We start from the raw sequence: 22,014 nt of genomic DNA on the forward strand, positions 1-22,014 counted from the left end.
TTATTATTATTATTATTATTATTATCACTTTTTTCAAATATAAAATCGGTGTGGCTTTACCATTTTTGCCTTTGGAAAATGAATTTTTATACGCTTTAATTGATTACTCTCTTTGAAAAATTCTGTCCTGTCAAATGCATTAAATCAAGTGTAGATTTGGACAGGATTCACAATTACTGAGGTGTGTAAGGGCCAAATCAATGACCATATAGCATGTATAGAGCACTTCATCGTACCAAAACTGGAGTAAAGTAAAGGTAGAAGATTTGTCTTATCACACAGTACATACGTCGCAGCAGAATGGTTGTCAGAATTTGGCGCGTGCGATTTGTTTCTGAACAGCTGTTGAAGATCGTTTCAGAGGTTCTTATATTGCACCAAAAATAATTAGCTAAATAAATATAATATCTAAAGAACGAACAACAAATTAAAATTCCAAAACAATTTTTTGACGTTAAAACTAACTTCGAAAACTGTTTGCTGAATCAAGCTTGTTTTTGTTCTAAATTAGCTCTAAAACCTAAAAGAAAAGTGATTTGGGTGGGTATCTGCATGTCCTGATAACATACCGGTGTAGCAAATGAAGCTAGAAGTTACTGAAACAAGGTACTTTATGTAAATATTTTGCAAAGCTCGGAAATACATTTCCGGTCTTTTCCCAATGAGTGCTTGTAATTTCATTTTGTCAGTCGCATGTGGCCTTGAAATATCAAATGCTTAGCCAGAATTGATCGATCAAACACGGCTACAATTCCACAAAGCCAGTAACGGGTAATTCAAGTTAACTTTTCTTTCGGAGATAAAACAACGGAACTCGATTCAAGTAAATATGTTATTATAAGAAATAATGTTATGTCAATAACCAGCAAACCTAGGATCTACGTTAAAAGTTTCGTTGAGTTTTAACCAAGGTGGTGACAATTATAAAGCAGTTTGTGTCAACATACATCTCTGCGTTAGCTAAATCGAACTCCATAATTCTCGCTCTATTGAGGCAGAGCATTTTAATGAAAATGCAGTTTAGCGATCCATGATCTTCAACCCCGCTGCCCTCAAAACAGGTCTCGAACAAAAAGACTCCACCCGGTTTTATATTCTCAACACTAGGGATCAATGAATTTGAAAGTTATTTTAACTGGTGGATCAGCGCGCTAATTGATTCGAGAAAAATTTAACAGGTGTGACATCCTTATGGAGCTGGTGGTGTGAAATTTCTGTCACGTGACCTATGGACGGCCCGGTATTGTTTTTTTCATCATGAATAAAAGATAAGATTCAACTCCGACTTGGTGTTTTTGTTCTACCGGGGCCTGTCCTGTTCTTTATACACTTCACTTAGATTACTCTAACTGGGAACACAAGTTGAAGAAAAGGCTTGGAAATTTCAACGTCCACCCGAGTGAGAATAGTGTCATGGGAATTTGATCGCCGCACAAGAATTCAACGAAGAAGGACAAATCTGATGCGATAATGCCAAGTCAAGAGAGACTTCCTTGTTGAATTCTTCGCTATTCACTTGTCCCTTTCGTTTGTGTATTTCAATCATAAATCAAGATTTTATATAGTTAGGTAAGTGTTTCTGATCTGTTTAAAGGCTTAAATTCCCTAAGCAATACTTGGCTCAATGCAGTGAGGTTAGAACACCGTTTTGAAATTCGCTTTACTTGAAAGGCGCACGGATAGCAAGTCATTATTTTGTCAGACGATTACGTTGGTTTTGACAGGTGAGATTCATGACAAAGTTAAGACCTCAGTTGAAGCCATTCACAGTCTAATGTGTCTCTGTCAAACTTGCGAAATCCCTCTCAACGTAGTGGCAAAATTTATCATTTCTTTGCCAGGCAAAAATCGCGTTTATTAGAAGGTTCACTTTCGTGATCTAAAGTTGGGTCACAACCAGTTGTCACAGCGGGAAATTGAGGCTCTTAAAGATCTTTTAAAATTCACAGTTCACGTATAGATATATATCTAAGATTACAAGGGAATTTTAGATCTATCTAAAATAATTTGGCAAGACTGTAACTACCATTGAAAATCTTCAACAAAGTTGTTTCAAATTGAACAACTTAAAAGTGAAATTCCTGCCACTTGAAGTATAACGCCCTTTTTACTAAGAGCCTTTCAAATGAGAGGCAAATAGATTGTATTAACGTACGAGTTATAATTTAAAATTAGTTTTAAAATAAGTTGACAGTAAGAGCCCTTATGTCAAGGTTATCTACTCCGACATTTGAAAGGTGCTGTTTATTTTATAGATTACTAACTACGTTCACATTTTTCTCCATTTCTTTCAGAGCTCATCACGAAGAGCGTATATCCCTAAAACCAAATGAGACTTTTTGCGCTCGGAATATTTCTTTTGTTAACTTGGAGGACAGAATCATCGGGAAGTAAGTATCTTAATTGACGTTCCAGCGGTATATAAGTCGCATATTTCATTTTATTATATTCACAAATGTAACCCAGTCTATTGTTGGTTCCACAGTTAGATTTGTTGTATGTGTCATTCGCAATCTACGTGATTCTCAACAGAGTATTTCTCTCTTTCCATTTCGACTTTTAAAATCTCAGTCAACAAAAAACGATAAAACAAAAGAGGAAATGGCTGGAACAGTTTCGGCTAACGGAAAGAAATATGTTTGCAATGCATAACAAATTTTGTGATGCTAATTTATTAACAATATTTTTAAATTTAACCGGTCAGAAGTGTGGAAACTTCATGTACCTCTAAACACCGAAAGGTTTTTCTATTCAAAGCTTACGAAGTCAGTTTTTGAACGTTGTAAATTATCAGATTATTTCTCTTTTAAAAATAAAGCTTTTCAGGGAAGTGTGAAATTGTCAATTCTCATTTCTGATTGTCATACATTTTTTTAATACCTAGTTTGAGAATTAAGTGGTTCATCAAAGCCTATCCTCTAGTTGATGCTATTTTCTATTCTCATTACCATTGTGCTTGACAATGTATCGATACAACAAGGAGAAATTAGATTTTGATAATTCCCCTTTTTTTTTCTATTTAGAAAAAAGAACCCAGCATAAGTCACATTCTCACTCGCATGCCCGTCGCTCGGTTCATGAAGATCAAGGGAAATCCAAAGATTCTTCAAAACGCCTCTATCAGATGTTAGCGAGGAGAAACATATTAACAAGGAGAAGAAGAGAGCTGATGACAGGTCCACGTAAGTGATTCAAGGGGACCCTAGGGCCTCATTTGAAGGTCACCGATGCATACGATTCATGAGGTGTTTGGAGAATTATTTTTTACTCTCTCGATAGAACGTTTCTCGTCTTAAATCGAAAGCTAAGCAATGACTTCTCTATTCACCCCAGTTTTATTTCCATGCCTAAAAGATGAGATATCTGAGTACAAAAATTGTTCAAGATTCTCTTCCTACTGGACTGACTTGTGACCAGCAAATTCTAGAAGAAAGGTACAGACCGATACGCTCGGAAAGCTTCATGAAAACAAAACTTACGCTTTCATGAGCTTACCAAAAAAAAGCACTTGACTACATCTGTCTCGTCCACCCCAATGTGTTTCAAAATTTTCTTCCTTTATAATAATGCGTTTTCCTACTTGAAAACGCGTCCAAACCTTCGCTTCAACACTACCGTCTTTGCAGTATTTTCCCTGTCCACACTAAAGCGCTGGAAAACCTGGCCACAGACTTCATGTATGCACACGTATATGTTACAATGTATACGAACGACGTCATTTTTTTTCGAACGGCTTACGATGGGCTCTGGACAGCGTTTTCAAACGATCGTACGCTTTTTCGATCGTTTATGTGTGGACGGTAGGCGAAAACGCATCTAAACGTATGCTTTTTCAAACGAAAACACGTCAGTGTGGACGGGGTCTTTGTCTTCCCAACTTTGAAGTGTTGTAAATAGAGCACTACCTTTATTCGCTAAAACATCTACCACGATTGATAACTTTTGTTTCATTTATTTTTATTCAAGCCTCTACAACCCAGGTGGAAATAAAATTCAGGAAAAAATGGCTCGAGGAGATGTCAGACAAAAAAAGTTCACAGTACAAACTCATGGACGGAAATATAGTTGACGCGGTAAGTTCTTGATATACCAAATCCTGGAGGTGAATCTTTTGGTTACTTTATTGCTTTGTTCTGCCTTCTTAGCATGAGACGTTGAGCACAGAAACCTTCATGCTAGATGCAAAATAGTTCAAAACAATTAAAAAGGCAGCAAAACTTAGTAATTAGTAAGATTTACAAGTTCTTTTGGTTTATAATTGGAGACATTGGCTCCACTGAACTACACAATCATATCATTTGGCAACTACTGATGACAAGATCAAGGTTTACAGATCTATACCGGGTCAGGTATTCTAAGTCTGATTAACGCTAAACTAGGATTAATACAGAGCTATTCGAAGCTTAATTTCTCTCATTCAAACCTCTGTTATAGAGTTTTATAATTTTTTGATTCGAAACTGAAGGGAAAAAACTTTAAACTTGAAAGCTCACTAAAAAGAACTATATTGCTTTTATAAAATATTTCTTACAAAAATACCCGCGAATCTAAAACGTCAACTCTTATCTAAACACACCTATCGACCAATGACAGCGCGCGTAGTATCTCACTTTAAATGTATTTATTCTATACTTTCCAACCCTAATTAAAATGTTTATTTTGGGTGACCAGCTACTGTGGTTATTTTCAATTTAACTATTGATTTGTATGTCTTTTAAATTACGTTACAAATAAACGTTGTCTTGTCTTGGATAAAACTGAATTCAGATTCACGATTAAATCCTCAGGTTAAGCTTTATCGCGCTTAGATTTCACCCCATTGCCATATGTGGGTTGCGTTTGTTGTTGGTTCTCGTCTTGCTCCGAGTGAGTGTTTTTCCCAGGGTTCTCTAGTTTCCCTCCCTCCATAAAAACCAACGCTCCAAATTCCAATTCGGGCAGGAAAAAGGACCCGCATGAATTACAACCAGCTAAGGCTGATGTGGAATCCTGTTTAAGAATTTTAATTATATTTATTTATGAAGGGAAAAGAAAAGAAACTAATTTAGTCTTTTTTTTATGTGCCCATTATTGTTTAAACAATTTTAGATAACCACAGAACTCATCGGGGACACAAACTATCTTAGTTCTGCAGTGATGACGCTAAAGTAAGTAGAAAACTGATATGATCCTTGCTATAATATAGTTAAATTAGAGAGCTATAGGAATATTGCGCACTGTCAGCGGTATTAGTTTACTGTTATGCTGTTCAGAATGATTATTTTACGTTTCTCCGGATAGAAACCTTGGTGTGCGGGCGTTCCTCAGCGTACTTTCATGAAGCGGTATTCGTCTTCATTTTTTCTCACAAGGGAATTTGAGTCAGTATCAAATTTTCACCAGGTTTATTTTCCTCTCCTTTAATTCAGAAATTCCCAGGAGCCTAACTCAAGCGTGTTAGCGGACATTGAGCTTCAGTTTGTGTCGGACGAGCTGGATCCGATCAAACATCTCCGAGCTATAGTGTCCGGCGGACACATCTCTGGGATGATGGTTTATCCCGATTACTTCGTTGTCTTAGGAGGTAGGATCGCTCGCCTGATTTATGTTTCTCTTTGTAAGTCTAGTCTTCTTCGCTGCCGTCATCTGGAGTCGTCACGCGAAGCTCTCTTCTCTCCTCCTAAGTTGCGTGACGACTCAAACTACGGCTGAGACAAAGACTACATAAGTCAGGGTCACACACATGTAAACGGAAATCGTTTCATCGCCATCACTCCCGCATGCATCCCTGTCCTCTACAGTAAGATATACGTTTTACCTGATATTCAGTCTTGGGAAATTGTGTCCGGCTGAGCTTGAGTACAGGAAAGTTGTATAGTAAAAACGACTCGATGTCATGGCGGCCCTGGTAGTCACCGTAAGATTTTCCGAATGCTTGAGTTAATTTTTTAATTGGACAACAAAAATGTAAAGCAGCGCATTCATTTCAGTCTTTCTTGTCCTTTCAGGGGGTAATTTCAAGTCAGTTAAAGGTGTTTTGATTGTTTGTGATTATTTCAGGCAATACGAAACCTGGTGCAGCAGACCAAGTGAAGAGCAACACACCGACCGGTCCTAGTTACCCAGCAAACTTTGCGACCCTTAGTAAGTACAACCACATAAAGGATGTTTCACTTATATATTTATTTGTTTATTTGTTTGTTTGTTTGTTTGTTTGTTTGTTTGTTTGCACTATATACGCCCACATTTAGCAAATAGCTTTCATGTACTTAGACTTAATTTCATAGTGTTATTTAGGCAACGATGCTTGGTGTCGGGGTTTAGAAATGTGGTGAAGCACGGCCTCTCGTGTTGGATATTTAACTAAGCGTTGTTCCGTATATAAACTGATCTGTTTAGTCATAAAATGTATATTTTCTCAATGACGTATGCCGCCCGCATATCAGACTGCTGGTACAACAATTTTCCTTTATGAAAAACCGTTTGTTCTACCTGTTAAGATTATTGCCCATAAAGCTGCGCCTTTTCCAATGCTAATAAACTTTATTCCTTTTCTTGGTTTTAGTAAAAGACTTTCCTTTCGATGTGAAACTGCAGTTGCCCTGGCATCCCTTCCTTAGCGATATAAATAACTCGAAAACAAAGAGTATCAGTTCTTCTATTGAAGACACAGTGAGTATCCTTCAGTGTGCAATAGCTATCTCAGATCAGAACGGCACAAATTCATTCCCGAGTAGTAAGCTTTATAATGGATTGAAGATATTCATTTTTTTAGTGCAAAACTGAGAAGGATCAGTATCATTATATCTTTTTGTTTGTTTTTCTTTCAGTTAAAAAAAGCTTTTGCTAGTGACCCATCTTTTATTGATATTAAAGTCATCGGCTACAAGTAAGTGTAACACTAGTTTTTTATTGATTTGGAGAAACAGATTAGCTTCTTTCTGGCATTGGTTCTCAGCAATCCTACTATAGGGGCTAAGTAATAGCTATTTACCCCCTTCGCTAGGTTTCTTAGAAATTTAACCCAGTAAAAACAGTTGGTACACTGAAGGTATAACGGTAACCAACTGTCCCAGCTCCCAGAACTCTACTGGGCCACTTGCCTTGCCAACCAAAGTTTTAACTTGCAAGATTTTGCAGAGCTGCCAAACAAACTTTTTCTTGAAAGCCTGATTTCAGCTAGCAGTTGGCCTGTAGCTTTCCGGCCTATCACACATTCTGAAAGCGAAGAACACGGCAGCTCCAGTATTTACTTCTTCTGTAAAACTTGGTCTACTTGTAGATTCTAACACGTGGTTACTGACTTTTCTCAGTGCTAATATTCATTCCAAATCATATCTTCTCGAAACTCTCTTGATTTTACATCTGAACCTTCTTCATCTCTTATCGTAGTCAGTTCCCTGATGGCAGTCCGCATGCGCGTATCGTACTTCGATTTAAACCCGATGGAACTGATCCGGAGGAGCTGCTAAAGAAGTTGGTTACCGGCGGTCATTTAGGAGATGTGGCTATCTTTAACGATTACTTGAGTAAGTCCATTATTGGTCGTTTGTTGTTGGCTAGCGTAAGCTGTCGCTACAACTTTCAAACTTTCAAATTAGCATTTAAGTTTTTTTGTAGGACCAATGATATTTTTGCTTACAAGTTTTCTCCGATAGTCTAAGATCATGAATTGATTTACAAATAATCAGCAGCTATCACTAACTTAGATGGTTAACCCATCGGAGACATCGGAAGGCAGAAAGACTGAAGGTGTCCTAAAAATCTAAAAGGCCATCTACATAGCGAAACATTCCAAGTGAGTGAAACAAGTGAACAGTTCTTGACTATCCTAAAAATGCAGATATCAAAATCTGCATGAAGGAAGAAAACATAAAATTAGTCAATTATTGTTCTAAGACAATGACTCTATAAACATCTTTCTTTCAACAAAATTAACAGTGCTCAGTTTCGCTGCACTTTCAGAAAGGACATTAACCCAGTAAAGATTTGTACTTTGTGTTTGGACTTGTAACTCGACAAGCAATACTGTGCACAATAAATTATCCTTTCTGACTGTTTTTCTGTGCCGTGTTTCTTTCTTTAGACGGTCAGATGCCTAAGGCTGCTCCTCCGGCCCCTGCTCCTGCTCCAGCTGTACCGCCACCTATGTCCCCTCTCCTCACTGCTCCTGTCGCGAACGCAACTGTGGCCCAACCTGCAGCTGCTCCTGTTGTTCCTATTGCGAACGAAACTGTGGCCCAACCTACAGCTGCTTCTTTTGTTCCTGTTGCGAATGTAACGGTGGCCCAACCTACAGCCGCTCCTATTGTCCCTGTTGCGAATGTAACGGTGGCGCAGCCCACAGCAGCTCCTGCTGCTCCTGTTGCGACTCAACCAACCGTGGCTCAAACGCAACCTGCTGCAGTGCCAACTAATGCTGGCATTCAGTATGCACAACCTGGGGAATGTAAGTGCCACTGGATTGATTGGACCCAGGATACCTTTAATGTCCCATTTATCATTTGATGCGTCAGGCTAGAACCTTCTCAAGGATTTCGAATCGTTCGGAAGCAATTTAGCATAGGCCATCACTGGAAACGATTATAGCGCACTGGAATAATGAATTTAGTTCAATGATATCTTATTTATTTTGATTGGATCTACATTAAGATTTAACTGGGTGATGCATTCCTGGGAGTGAAATTTCAAACTAAACTGAGTTTATCTTTCTAACTGGGATGTTTGTTTTACACGTGAATATAGCTTTGAATGGAACTGTGAAGTTAAATGAGTCTTGGTACGACTACATGGGAAACACACAAAGTTCGACATTCAAGATATTGGCGGAAGATATCGAGCAAGCGGTGAGCTCCTTTATTTTGATTTGATATTTCGTTACTGAATGTATGGACTATCTGCTCGCAAGGCTGAACGAATGGCTGCATGACTGACGAACTGACGGGTCGAAGGACTGACTGAGTAAAGAACTGACTGATAAAAGGACTGACTGATAAACAGACAGTCTGAAGGGATGGCTGCCAGTCTGTCTAAGGGACTAACCCACTGACAGACATACGGATGGATGTACTGAATGACAGAATGACTAACTAATGGACGTACATATTGAGGGACGGCCTGGCCTGACTCACTGACTCACTGACTGACTGACTGACTGACTGACTGACTGACTGACTGACTGACTGAATGACTGAATGACTGACTGACTAACAGAGGAACTGACTGACTGACTTCCAGGTCTGACAGACTTCTGACTCCCTGACTGAGGGACGCAATGCGGGAGGGACGGCTAGTGGCTTTTAAGTAATAATTGACTTACTGGTATTCTGGCAGAAGGCAGCGTGACGGAGTGGTTAGGGCGCCGGACTTGAAAGCGGAGGTTGAGGATTCAAGTCCCGCTCTGACCACTTAGCTGGAATTGTTTCTTGGGAGACTCTAGTTCAACTCCTCGGTCATGCCTGTAAATAAGCAACTGGTCTGCCTCCCGCCAGTTTGGATTTTTAAGCCTATCATACTTAGTTCATATATTTGTTTCTTTCAGTTTAAGGTCATTCCACTGAAATAGAACCTGCACTGAGATTTTTGTGAAACCTTGCCTATTGATTGTTTATATTATAGGAACTTAAATTTTGAAATAAAAATGAGGGGTCCCCATGTTCGTTTAGGAGCAAAAGCACCTTGTTTATACCCATATAAATCCTTATAATAGCACCATGATTGTAGTCACGATTGCTTGCTAAATTCACGTTTCCGACGATTGCTTTTTGTTCTACACTGAGAATTGGTCCATATTTATTTTACACAGAGAAATTTATTAATCAATTCAAAACAACAGAAAAAAATGATAGGTCACCATACTCGTTTGCGAGAAAATGACGATTTACCTCTATGGCGAGGTCCAGCTGTAAACAAAAAGCCGCCATTTTTTAATGCGCGCGCGCTAATCACGTGTGAAATTATGCGCAGTAGGGATGCACAATGCAATACTGGGGAATGACCTTAAGGGGCATTCCCGTAAACGTAGCTAGGTGTAGCTAAGCGCATTGACCACTATGAACAACAACATTTGAACATTTATTATTGTTTCGAACATTCTATTAATGAATTTTATTTAACAGTTATTTAATTGCATTTTATTTTTATTCTTTGCTGCACAGATAAGAAACGCTTACTCGACTTACGGATTTACCGTCACCTCGAACGTTACAGGCCTCAGGTGAGTCTCTTTGGTAATTAAATTTTACGTAACATTTTAGCAGGCAAACCTTGCGCAAATAAACGTATTTTGTACCTTTTCTTCTATGTTTTCTTTTTAGTGAGACGCCTGATCGTGAAGTGTTAGCTTCATTCATAATCAACTTCCCCCCCGGACAGACCCCAAGTCTCTTACCTCTGCAGGGCGTTGTTCATGGAGGACTTCTGGGTGGCATCCCTGTATTCCGTGACTCTGTCCAGCAAGCAGGTTTGTTGGCTTATCAATTGTCAAAATGCCGTCTGTATAACGTTTGACATCAAGCTTACACAAACACTGGCTTATTTTTTATTTAGGTTACCCTGCTGCTCCAACGACTCCTGCTCCAGCGTATCTTCCAACAAATGCCTCAACAGGTGTGCAGCTGTATTGTTTGACTAATGCTAAAAAATAATCACTTCTTTGGAACTGTTGAATTCCCAAGCGCTAAATACAAAGCAATAGCATAAAGCAATCGTTCACTGGGGTATATTTTTTTGATTTTTCACCAAAAAAAAATCTTAGCCTAGAACCTGCAACCGTGGCAAAAAGAAACTGGAACACTCCGCAAGAAAATATACGAATACACACAGTCAACATTGAAACTTTGTCTCTGTCGCATGTACACAAAAAAACCGTATACAAACCTTTTATAGGTCCCTTTCTCACTTTAAATGACAAGCATTGCTTGAGTAATATTTTTAAGAAAGTAGCATTGAGGCCAGGAGGAAAAGTGGAAGGAGAGGGAGAAATTTGGTTGTTCGAGACATGCGCATGCATTTGCTCAACAGATAGTAGCATCCTGCATTTTACTCGTTCTCCCAAAAACATCTCGACGTTAATTTTTGCTCCTATGGAGAGTAGTACTGCAAGAGAAAAAACATGACACTACGTCACTCATATCAACCCTGAACCAACACTAGCTACCAGGCTTCCAGCCATATTGGGTATAAACTAACTCATTTTATTTTGCCTTACGAATTCTCCAGTTATGTCAAACACCTCTATGGCGCCTGTCTATCCAGTTCCCGCCTTTAATTACACTGCTGCCCCGGCCCCATCTTCAGCTCCTCCAGCATACAACGCTACAGCAGCTGCATCAGTCACCGTCCCAGTACCTACAGCGGGTGTTTCGTCTCCAACACAAGCAGCTTCCAATGCTACTGCAAGCCCAGTGGTACTACCGACCGGTTCCGGTTAGTATTTGGGCATTTTCTTTTTTTTTAACTTCTAAGTAACGGAAGGAATTGATAGAAATGGAAGTGGAATAGATAAATGCGTGTATTTTCAATGCTGATTTTTCCAGGAGTCATGTTGATCAATTGGTCTTCAAAGTAACAAAGTTCGGTCAGTCGACAAGATCTAGAGGTTAGGGGTATTGGGCGAGAGTTTTCTTTCACTCTCATCGATGTATGCTAACTGAATGAACAGCGAGTATGCGACAGTCTACATCATCTTACTGCCAAACACGCGAAGACGTTGGCTGAATTTCATGAAAATTTGTGCAAATTCCAAATTCGATAACAGTGTAAAACGTGAAACGAGATGGAGTGTAGGAAAGTTGACGGTTGCAAGAAAGTTTGGATTAGCCAGTGTTCCCGCCAACTCCCTACCCCTGTTTATTTTAAGCTGTTGAAACTACACACATCGTATCTTAGGGCGCCTGATTTAATTATGTATCAGCACATTCCGTTATTGTTTTGGAAATTTTAAGAAGGGCTTATAACAATTGCACTTCTTTCTCTTTCTTATTTCTGGTTGTTTTACAGTCACTCAGAATAATACCATGGTCACTAACACTTCTAACGTGGCGTCTGATCAGTATGGTAAGTTTTAACAAGTTCATTCAGACATTCCCATTCAGTAGTTCTAAATTAAATTGTTAAAATGAAAAAGACCAAGATTGTCTGAATGGGACAGCTGTTATGGCTCAATAAATAGGACTGAATGTCGCATCACATGGAGTAGGAAGCGAAAAGACTATCAAAACTGTCCTTTTCTTTTGGCGCGCAGACTTTTTGAAGACAATAGCAAAGGTTATTGAAATCAAGCAAGAGTTGAACAGGAGACAGATTTCTCTGAACAGCAACCAGTGATGTTTATTTTGTTCCGCTTCACCCCAAGCTACATGTAGTTTTCGTGATCAGAATCTTATCTCCCCTTACAGGTTTTGCCCAAAGAGCAAGGGTAACCCAAATTAAGGGAAATGTCTGGATATCATCCAATTCTGGGGACTAACTTAAAAATAGATGTAAAACATCTGAAGGATAAATGATAATTGAATCCTGTTAAATATGGTAAAGTTTGTTCGCCACCTTTTCTGGTTCCAACAATGCATAACCTGCACAACCTGCTAAAACATGAAATGGCTTATGTTTATTTGTTTCTTTTTCCATTTCCAATCCAGGCCAAGTTGCTAACGTTCCAACTCAACCAACGGGTTTCGATAAACTTTCCACACCGCCAGGTTATACTGGAGGGCTCATTCCTTTGCCAGCAGGTATCACCTAGATGGTTTATAATTAGTTCCCTAGTTCAGAACAATGTTAAATTGCCGTAAACAGAATTTGTGAAGGGCTTTTGTTGATGGTCTTATCGATAATGATGGGTTAAGCAGATCCTTCTAAAAACATACCCATATCAAGACTAGAGTGCAAAAACCATACCCTATTTATGACCAAAATGGCCAAAATCGATACCTTATTTATGACCAATACGGCTGAAAAACCATACCCTTTGGAGCCGCTCATATCTACATAGCCCATATAAGGGAGTACCCACAGGGGCTTATACTCTGATGAATCTACCTGACTCCGCTATAAAGCAAAAAATGAATGGCACTGACATCTGATTTTGAAAAAGTTCAAACGAGTTTTTAATGACCGTCGCCTTCGAATAAACGTTAAGAAATATTATTAGGGTTGCGGCGAAAATGTTTAGTAAATACAATAAGTTATAAGGCAGGTCTGATTTAAGGGTCAGGTCATAAACAGGGTATCGAATTTTTGGTCAGGTCATAAAAAGGGTAGAGAAAATCGCAGATTTTGGTAATAAATAGGGTAAGGGTTTTGGGAAGCGTGCTGCACACCCCGACCCAATTTTTCTAGGAGTACCTCCTCCCCGGCCATAGGCCTCTCTGAATACGCGCCCGTTTACAAAGTATAAGCCTCGCGTTGTTGTTTAAGGGTGCAGTGACGCTTATTCGAGGGCATCTGTTAATTTAATACAAACATTTTTGCTGTCAAAGTGACGCTTGTTCGACTGAATACAGTTTTCCCAATTTCCGTTTTATGTAGTTTTCTTTCAAGAGTCGTTAGACATGTTCGTATCCATTTCAGGAATTCCCAAGTCATGCGCGGAAATCCGCTCTTCTGGAATTGGGACCCAGGACGGCGAGTACGTAATTCAAGCGCGGCCAAACTGTCACTTGAATATCATTTGTCAGAACATGGATGAGCCCAACCCAATAGAGTTCCTGGGTGGCCCCCAGCAGAGATACTGGCTGTACTGGCATTATGCCATCCTTATAAAGTTATCCGCTTACGATAAGCAGCATGTGGACAAGAGAGCTTGTCTCGAAAACACTGGTAAGCTGTCTAAAAATTGAGCACTGCAGAACTTGTATCTCATGCAGTCTTATTAACGCAAATTGATAGCTCATTAGTCTTAAAACGAGGGGAGTGTAACAGATGTTAATTTAATTGCTTGAGTACCCCCTTTACAATTATAAAGCCCCTTATAAACGCCGCTCTTCCCTTTCCACCCCCTCCTCCCACCCCTCCCGTGAAATCAAACGTTACCTCACATAGTGCCGAGTTGAGAACGACTTGTTCAGTTGAGCAGTAAAATTAACCCATTAAGAAAAACAAAACAAACATCTAGTTTTTGACTTGGACAAATATGGAGAAAAAGACATCCAATAGTTCCTTCCCGAATAAGTTCCCTCCCTCTGTGTAGCAACCTTTAACTAGAATGATAAGCCAGCGAGAATAAGAACAAACCAAACTTCTCCTTTTTATGAACAGCGGATGGTCGCCAGTTTATCACCAAGGTGATGGACGCTGGAGTGAGACAGGGAAATCCTCTTGTTCATTGGAAAACCAATATTAAACGCATGATCAACAGCTTTATTGGTAAGATGAAGAAAAAGAGAGACTTAGAGGACGTCACCTTGAGCACTAAAGCTATGAAAATTTACAAAAGGTGAGAACAGATAACGGATGTATTTGATTTATTATTTAATTAAACTAAAGAGTCGGAAACTCGGTAAATCTTGGTTAGAGCACTCCAGATCGAGCTTTCACACTTGTTTCATTTTAAAGTTGTCACGTAGGCCTAACTAGGCATGGCGTGTTGTGTCGATGCCTCAGGTTGCCAAGCAACCACGATGATAAAATCCCCGAGCTGAGTGTCTTTTCGACTTCAACTTAACTTGCTTCCTGATGGAAGCGGCAGAAACGAACCTTTTTTCTGAGACAAAATATGTGTAAGTGTCAAAGAACTAAAATGTGCCACCCCGTGGCCATGGGGGAGGGTTTTCCCTCAATAACGCAGGGACATGAGGCGCCAAACGGGTATAGCTTAAGAAAATTACATAGTGGGTATAAGGCTTAACTTGTGGGCTAGTCCAGAAATGGAGTAAAGAAAATCGCATATTTATACTCAGGGCTGCACTCCAACCCAAACTTTTGGGGATTACGCAGGGAGAATAAGCCCTTCTTTAAGCTCTCATGAACTGCAAATGTTGGATTTGGGCTCAAAACGTGATCTCAGGAGTCTCGTGAAGACTGAAGCGCCAGATAACAGATTGCTTCTGCATTGCAAACCCTGTACACGCTTAGTTTTGCATTATAGCCTAGTAACTGGGTTCACGCCACTGTTCTTTACACAGGGATAGGCTGAAACTTAAGAAGTTGACAGTCTTTCTTTTTTATTCTTAGGTTTGCCCCATGAAAGATGATTTTCTCGGAATATCAGTGGAGATGTGATTTTACGTCGTTCGTTTTTTCGCGCCTGAAAGTGCCCTTTTAATAAACTGAGAGTGTTTTTGAAATGTTTTATCATTTGTGAAAGAAGAATGTTTTAAATAGACGTATATTTATTTTAAAAATATTGCTTTTCAATAGGACATTTAAGCCGTTAAAAGTAAAGATTTCATGTCTCTACCGATGCAGATTTTTTTTCTAACAAAATGAATGATACTTTAATTTGATCTACAACACAGCATGTCGTCAAGAGAGATAATCAACCTCACAACTACAAGTAATTTGAAGTCCATAGTCAGAAAAAGAAATAATTAATCCCAATAAAATTAGTGTATTTTCTAAATAAGTAAACAGCTGTCAAGGCTCAGAAATTTAGTTGCAAAGTTCAGGAAGTGGATAATTCTAGATGAATATTGGTGTAGTCTCATGGCAAAAGTTTGCCGGACACACAACCATACAAAACTCTTCGACAATGTACTGTTGTACTGATATTTAACGGTTAGATACCATTTCCAATTCTTCCAATTGTAGGAAGATAGATTTTGACCAGTTCGTCTCATTTGTTGAAGTTGATTTATTTCATTGGCGTCTACTTAACGTGCTGTAATCCAAAGGAAACCGAAAGAGTATGAGGAGCAAGAGACTTCGTCCCTCATATAGTTCATGTTTGACCTTATTCCTAAGGCAATCACTCTCAAGCTATTTTTAGATCACTCCAATGTGCAGAAAGCCCAGAAGGGCCTAGAAGAGTGACGTGAATTTTTACTCATAGAGACATGGTTTTACATGCACTGTTTCAATCCTCCACGGAAACATCTCTGCAGCTCGAATGGAAAACGTATCTGCGGGAGCACTGGATACCATGTCTAAAAATAACTTGACAGGGATTACCTTGAGAGTATGTAATGCCTATACGGGGGATTACCCTTCATCCTCTCTTGAGGAAACTGCTTCCATTGGAGATTGCCTGCTCAAGATTTTAAATCTCATTTGCGTATGGTTGCTGATTCGCTTCTCCTCTCAGTGAAAATTTTCATTTTATGACTCGAAAAATCTCACATCTGCGAGAAATGGTAAAATGCAGATAAATAAGTTGAATTGATTAAAAACGGTTACGATTAAAAATACAATGCTTTCACTCTTGTTTTAAGGGGCATTCGTAAAACCACTCAGAAGTGTTGAATTGGCGATTTCAATGCTTGTTATATTTGGAGCCTTCTTGTGCCTCTCACAAATAAACCTCAATGATGTTATCTCTAGATAGAAAAATTTATGAACAACGTACGATGTTTTTTTAGATATTGTTATTGTTTCTCACGAAGTCAGATGGTTGCATGTGAATTATATTGGTTCTCTCGTTGTAAGCCAGTTTAAATGAGATCTGGATGTTGTTTACCACAAAGGCAAAACAATTAAAAGTTTATTTTGTCTAGAATATAGTTTATCTTGTTAATCTCTGTATATTAAGGTTACAGACCTCTTTAAGGGTGTTCTGTCAATACCTCCAGCGGTCTATAAAACCGATATATGCATGACCAAAGAAAATGCGTGGTATATTTGCTACTTTAATTAAATAACTGTCAATTCCATTTTTTTTTGTTTTTGACTCTCAGTTGACCAATCAGACTATTCCCGCTGTAACATGCACCTTACATGCACCTTCTGCACCTGGCAGAATTCTTCCTCATACCTTCTAGCTTCAACACGTAGACGACTTTCGTCAAATGCTGGCAACATAGTGGACCAAGTTCTTAAACTGATTCTTCAAAAATCGTCTCCAAAAAAACTTTGATCCTGATATGAGGCATCTTTCCATCCCTCCATCTTACGACCTGCCTGTAGCTAGGACTCTCAAGGAAGCAGAGAAAAGTAAATTATTTTTCCTTAAAATAGAGAAGAAGTGTTCACTGCATGGTTGGCATCAGTGTGTCAGCTCTGCATGGCTCTGGGAGGGAACGAGAACACTCAATATAGCTGAAAAAAATTCAGCTATTTTGGGTGTTCTTGGCCCCAACTGAGCAAAACGCGGTACAGTTAGTCGAATCATCGTAGCTAAACAAAATGATTGTACTGTAACTAATTAAACAACATGACCTCACTTAAACAAACGTAAACAATCACATCATTCTAGTAAAATATAAACCCAGCTATAAACGATAAGATAGGCCGGTATGGGAACTTAGGCGTTGAAGCTCTATTAAGCATGCCTTTGCTCCTTTTTAAAATACCATTCGGCTCATAAATAAGTCCTCTCTCTATAAAATAATTCAATTCAATTCAAGGTCCCTCACACTCCGTCCACCCATCCAAGAGATTTACAAACAGGAAGTTTATTATATTTTCAATTATACTATTATACTATTTTAGTTTGTAGGCAAAATATTCTTAAATGTATCGACCATTATTAGTTTGTTTCAATTTTCCTGAGCGGTCCGAGGTTTGCAATGCGGACCGCTAAGAAGGACGGCTCACGAATTAGAGTTTCGGTGAATTACTGTTTTCAAAACATTAGATAAAGGATAATTAACAATTTGTTGCAAAGTTAAGTAGAAATCTTGCTTTCCTTCACCTTGATTTCGCGGACAATTTCAGTTTAACTTCATAGAAAGCGACGTCAAAAACGAAAATATATACTTACCCTTTGGCGTGTGTATCAGTTTACCGAGAATGGATCATAGGGTGCGTTTATTTATCAGCTGAGTTTTAAAAAAAGCTATTATAGTAAATACTTTATATTGAGCTAGCTTCTTTGACCCGCGCTGGGAAATGATCGTCAGTAATTAGCCCTATTCTTCCATTATGAGTTGGCTGAGGATTCGGAACGGTCCTGGGTTGAGCGTTCTAACAATGGCGCCATAAATAAACTCGCTCAAGTCTCACTCGACGGGGTAATTTACAAACCGGCAGTTAATATAAGTAAATATCCATACATTTTGGACCTCTTGTGTCACAATATTGCCTGCTCTGACACATTTCCAAAACAGCAAGAGATTCATCGTACAAATTCGGTACTGGCCTTGTTTGCTTCAAAGTCAGTTACAACTGAAGACTGCAACTTCGTTTTCACAAAACCTCAAACTTCACATATCTCTAGGTAACCTTAATTTCACGCGTTGATAAAGAAAGGCATTTAAATTTTTACCAATTTTCCCACCAAAAATAAAGGTTTCATTCATATTTATCTATATTTCTTACATGACGAATTTTCACGGTTCGATAAACAACGCAATGAACTGTATATCACGGGAGAAGTCGGTTGAGAAAATACTCGCCCTTTGTTGAATGTTCAATCATTGTTTTCTTAAAAAAAAATGGAAATTTGCCGGTAGCTTTAAAGTTAAACCACCTTTTTAAGTTGACGGTTCCATTAGACGCAAAAACATCCTTTCAATTAATCTGGATAAGTCTTTCACGACACAAACAAACTATCAACTCCTACACCTGTGTTAAATTTACAAGAGAGGAAACCTTCACTCCGTTTGATAGACAGAAAATTTAAAATATCTAAAGCCGTGAATGAATGATAATGTGGTTGGGGAATCGTAGACTAAGGTTCAAACTACATACAAAAGATATAACATTTGTTAACCACATTCTCCGGGAACTTTATATACGTTTTTCCGTCACCGAAAACCTTAGTAGCCTTAGTCTGTATCCAAGTACTAAAACGACACTGATGTATATAATAACTGCATTTATGTGGAATCTCAAAAAGGAATATTGGCTTCTCTACCATTCATAGTATTTTATTTTTGCCTAAGAAGTTCCTTTACTGCGAAATAAACTCGTAACTATGTTTCGGAACATCTAACCTGACTTACCTTCATCTTGGTCTTTGCTAGGGCTCGGAAAAGACGAAAACAGCAGAGTCATATTGCTAGGAAATCTGAAACAACGAGATCGTCTCGCCGTTTTTGAGTGACTATGCATGTTTGCGGAAAGGGCACGCCGCTTTCAACGCAAAAATTCGGCCAATTAAAACTAAGTAAACACCACTCAACTACTTAAAGCTGCATTCACTCTGGTCGGCTTGTACATCAATGGATTAAACCTCGGTAATTAAACGACAATTAATCTGCAACTTTGAAAGCGAATACTGAAACGTTTAGATAAATTACTTGTCGTTTTAGAGGCGGTTCGCCCTTTTGCAAAGACGTTATGCTCAAGAACTTCCCTTCTCTATAGCCCGAATCGATTTGGCATGAATAAGTTTAACTCGCAAGAGAAGTTTAATGGAGTGTTTTTAAAAATCAAATGGACCCTTTATTCCTGTGTATACACGGTTAGTACTTTACGCTTTTAGCACTTTCAAGTTCGCAAACAGAGACGTGTGATGTCCATTTAACATTACACGCTTTTTAAGCTTTCTCGTGAATTCGTTTTAGAGCCCTTCCTTCGACCATTAGAGCTACTCGGGCTTAATGCATCTCTTACCGAAGATCGAGGATGCTTTTATTGTGAAGTGCAAAGCTTTTAAACTGGAAGTCGGTTTGTTTACTTGGATGTTTCTGTCGGAAAAAAAAGTATGATTAACGACTTTTGGAATATTTAACCACAGGAAAAAGGATAAAGTTTGGTTGAAAGCAATGAAAAAAAATTGTAAGAGAATCCGGCATTTTAGTTCGCTTTGATTGATGGTATTTTGCACTATCGAATTTTCAAGATCAATAACTTATTTCTTCATAAAATATTTCATTGACGACACCTTCTAATAGGCAGGTGCCGAGCACAAAGACATTCGTCAATATTGCCTTGATCGAGCTCTAAATTCTCAAAGCTAACATGAATGGAAATACTCAGTGATCGGTTTGGAGAACCAATATGTTGTACAAGGACACATCAGGATTCTCCTAATCATTGTCTTTGCCCATTTTTCTGTCAATTCCACTCAAGAACTCTGGTTCGTTTCAGTCGCTGATCATATGGCCTATAAATTCGATTATGTACTCATCGTAACAATTGGTCAATGCCATGAGAAGATCAAGTGAATTCTGATGAAGGTTGAAAATTACTTATATCTTCATATTTTCCATCTAGGAGAGCTGGAAACTGAAAAAAATTAACATAAATTCTGCCTTTTTTAAATTCCGGGAACTCCACTTGAATAAATAAAGTTATATCCCTGAGGCTAAGAATAAAGTATGGCTGTTTCCTAGGAGACCAGTCAGTTACTTTGGTAGTAAATGGGAGAGATTTTCAAGACTCTTTTACCACGAGGCACTCGGCTTCATCTATTAAAATTCCTCAAGCCTATTCCCAACAATTTTTGATCGTTACTATTTTTTGTGAGGGAGCATCCAGATATCCTTGAAGTATCTTATTTCCCGTTAGGCGTAGCGAAATTCATTGGAACTTGTGTTGTTTATCCGCAGTTTGATGATTCATTTTTACTTAAGCTGTCGCTCAAAAGTGTCCTTACACGGAAATATCAAACAAGGGAATGCCGTAGCAATTAACTGAACAAAGAGATCATCGTGTTAGTGCAATAACGCGGCTCTGTTAGTTCCAAGGCAGGCCGGGCCATACTTTAGGTTTCATTAGTACTTTCAGTTGAGTAAAACTGTCTTGTTCACTATAAGACAGTTACCATTGTTCAAGAGGTTTTACATGTTCTGTTTCAGTTCCAGTTGCCATATTATAAATATTTGATGTGGCCTAGACAATGGAACCACACCCTTAGGTTCAACCCGTTCACTCGACCACCCCTTAATTCATGCTACTAACGCTCACCTGTTGGAGTTTCATTCCTCTTTAATCGTGACAAATTTACTCTCCTTATGCGACCATTTAACAAAAACTGGACAGATTATGATAGAAAACAAATAGCTGAAGCTTGCGCTTAGTTGCAATGAAATACGTCTGTTACGTTGGGCCAGTTCAATGTGGCGAACAGAACAGCGATTATACGAGCCAGAATCAAATTCAACTCTCGCGAGTAGAATCAAAACTTTCCTCATTAATACGATCAGGTATCATATGGCCCATCATTGGACTCATAAACAGATTTCTGCTTGTAACAGGGTTTTTTTGTCGCCTTTCGCAGTGATGATGTCTTGCAGTATAAGAGCGTACAACGTTGTGAATTTTGTTATCTGCATTGCTCATGCTTGAGTGGGGCGACTCCTAATCGGTTGTTCTAGAACTTGTCAACTTTAATCTGAAAATACCAATTTTGATGTTCAAAGACGTTTTCACTGGGAAAAACAAATTCAGCATAAAAATAAGTATAAGAGCGTATAGAACAGACCAGGATGAAGGCCTGGGATATGGGTCAGTGGTCGAATGGTTCGCTCTAAGCTGTAAATGTGAGGTGCGTTCCTTGTGCCATAAAATTCTCAGTGCAGACCTCTCGACAACAACCGCCACCGAGCCATCCCAATATGCTTCATGTGCACGATTATGCCTGTCCGTAAATATTGATCCGACTGGCAGGGACAGAATCATGTGGAAACATACCATCTGTTGTTAATTTATTTTCATAGAGTGCGATCGTTGCAGACCCTGGGGTGAGAGAACGTGGTTATATATTGATGAAAACCTCAGGTAATTGTTACTCAGTTGGAAATTCAAATGAAATTTAAAACTGACTTGTTACTGTTTGGAGGCTTTGAACAGACAGCATGGACACAAAATGAAAAATATTGCATTACAACTATTAATTTTAAATGTAGCAACTAGAAAAAAACGAAAAAAAAAAAAAAAGAAACACAGCAATAAGGCTAGGAAAGAAATTTATGTTTCTTTTTTACATTAAACTTACCTCCTGTACATGTAAGCCGTACTGCGCTGTGATATTCAGCTGGCGCCACAAAGTCCAGC

General features: G+C 38.7%; 1 protein-coding gene across 1 annotated transcript; it reads left to right on the plus strand.

The window, feature by feature from the left end:
- The first annotated feature begins 1,287 nt into the window (after positions 1 to 1,287).
- Positions 1,288 to 16,630, plus strand: LOC110057701 (uncharacterized). Its single transcript, XM_020764289.2, has 21 exons — positions 1,288 to 1,569; positions 2,295 to 2,390; positions 3,024 to 3,182; positions 3,967 to 4,073; positions 5,089 to 5,147; positions 5,409 to 5,563; positions 6,040 to 6,123; positions 6,545 to 6,651; positions 6,810 to 6,868; positions 7,372 to 7,508; positions 8,066 to 8,428; positions 8,725 to 8,825; positions 10,137 to 10,195; positions 10,296 to 10,441; positions 10,528 to 10,587; positions 11,200 to 11,406; positions 11,980 to 12,036; positions 12,618 to 12,710; positions 13,549 to 13,797; positions 14,236 to 14,413; positions 15,151 to 16,630. Exons 2-21 carry the CDS (start codon positions 2,330 to 2,332, stop codon positions 15,161 to 15,163), a joined length of 2,454 nt encoding a protein of 817 aa, XP_020619948.1. The 5' UTR covers positions 1,288 to 1,569; positions 2,295 to 2,329; the 3' UTR covers positions 15,164 to 16,630.
- The last annotated feature ends 5,384 nt before the right edge of the window (positions 16,631 to 22,014 follow it).

This window comes from Orbicella faveolata, unplaced genomic scaffold (genome assembly GCF_042242905.1).
Source record: "Orbicella faveolata isolate gen_17 unplaced genomic scaffold, um_ofav_v1 contig_35, whole genome shotgun sequence".
Classification (NCBI taxonomy): domain Eukaryota; kingdom Metazoa; phylum Cnidaria; class Anthozoa; order Scleractinia; family Merulinidae; genus Orbicella; species Orbicella faveolata.

Coding starts and splice junctions, on each gene's coding strand:
- LOC110057701 (XM_020764289.2), top strand. CDS start 2,330: ATGAGACTTTTTGCGCTCGGAATATTTCTTTTGTTAACTTGGAGGACA. Junction 6,124..6,544: donor AGCAAACTTTGCGACCCTTA/GTAAGTACAACC, acceptor TCTTGGTTTTAG/TAAAAGACTTTCCTTTCGAT. Junction 12,037..12,617: donor CGTGGCGTCTGATCAGTATG/GTAAGTTTTAAC, acceptor TTTCCAATCCAG/GCCAAGTTGCTAACGTTCCA.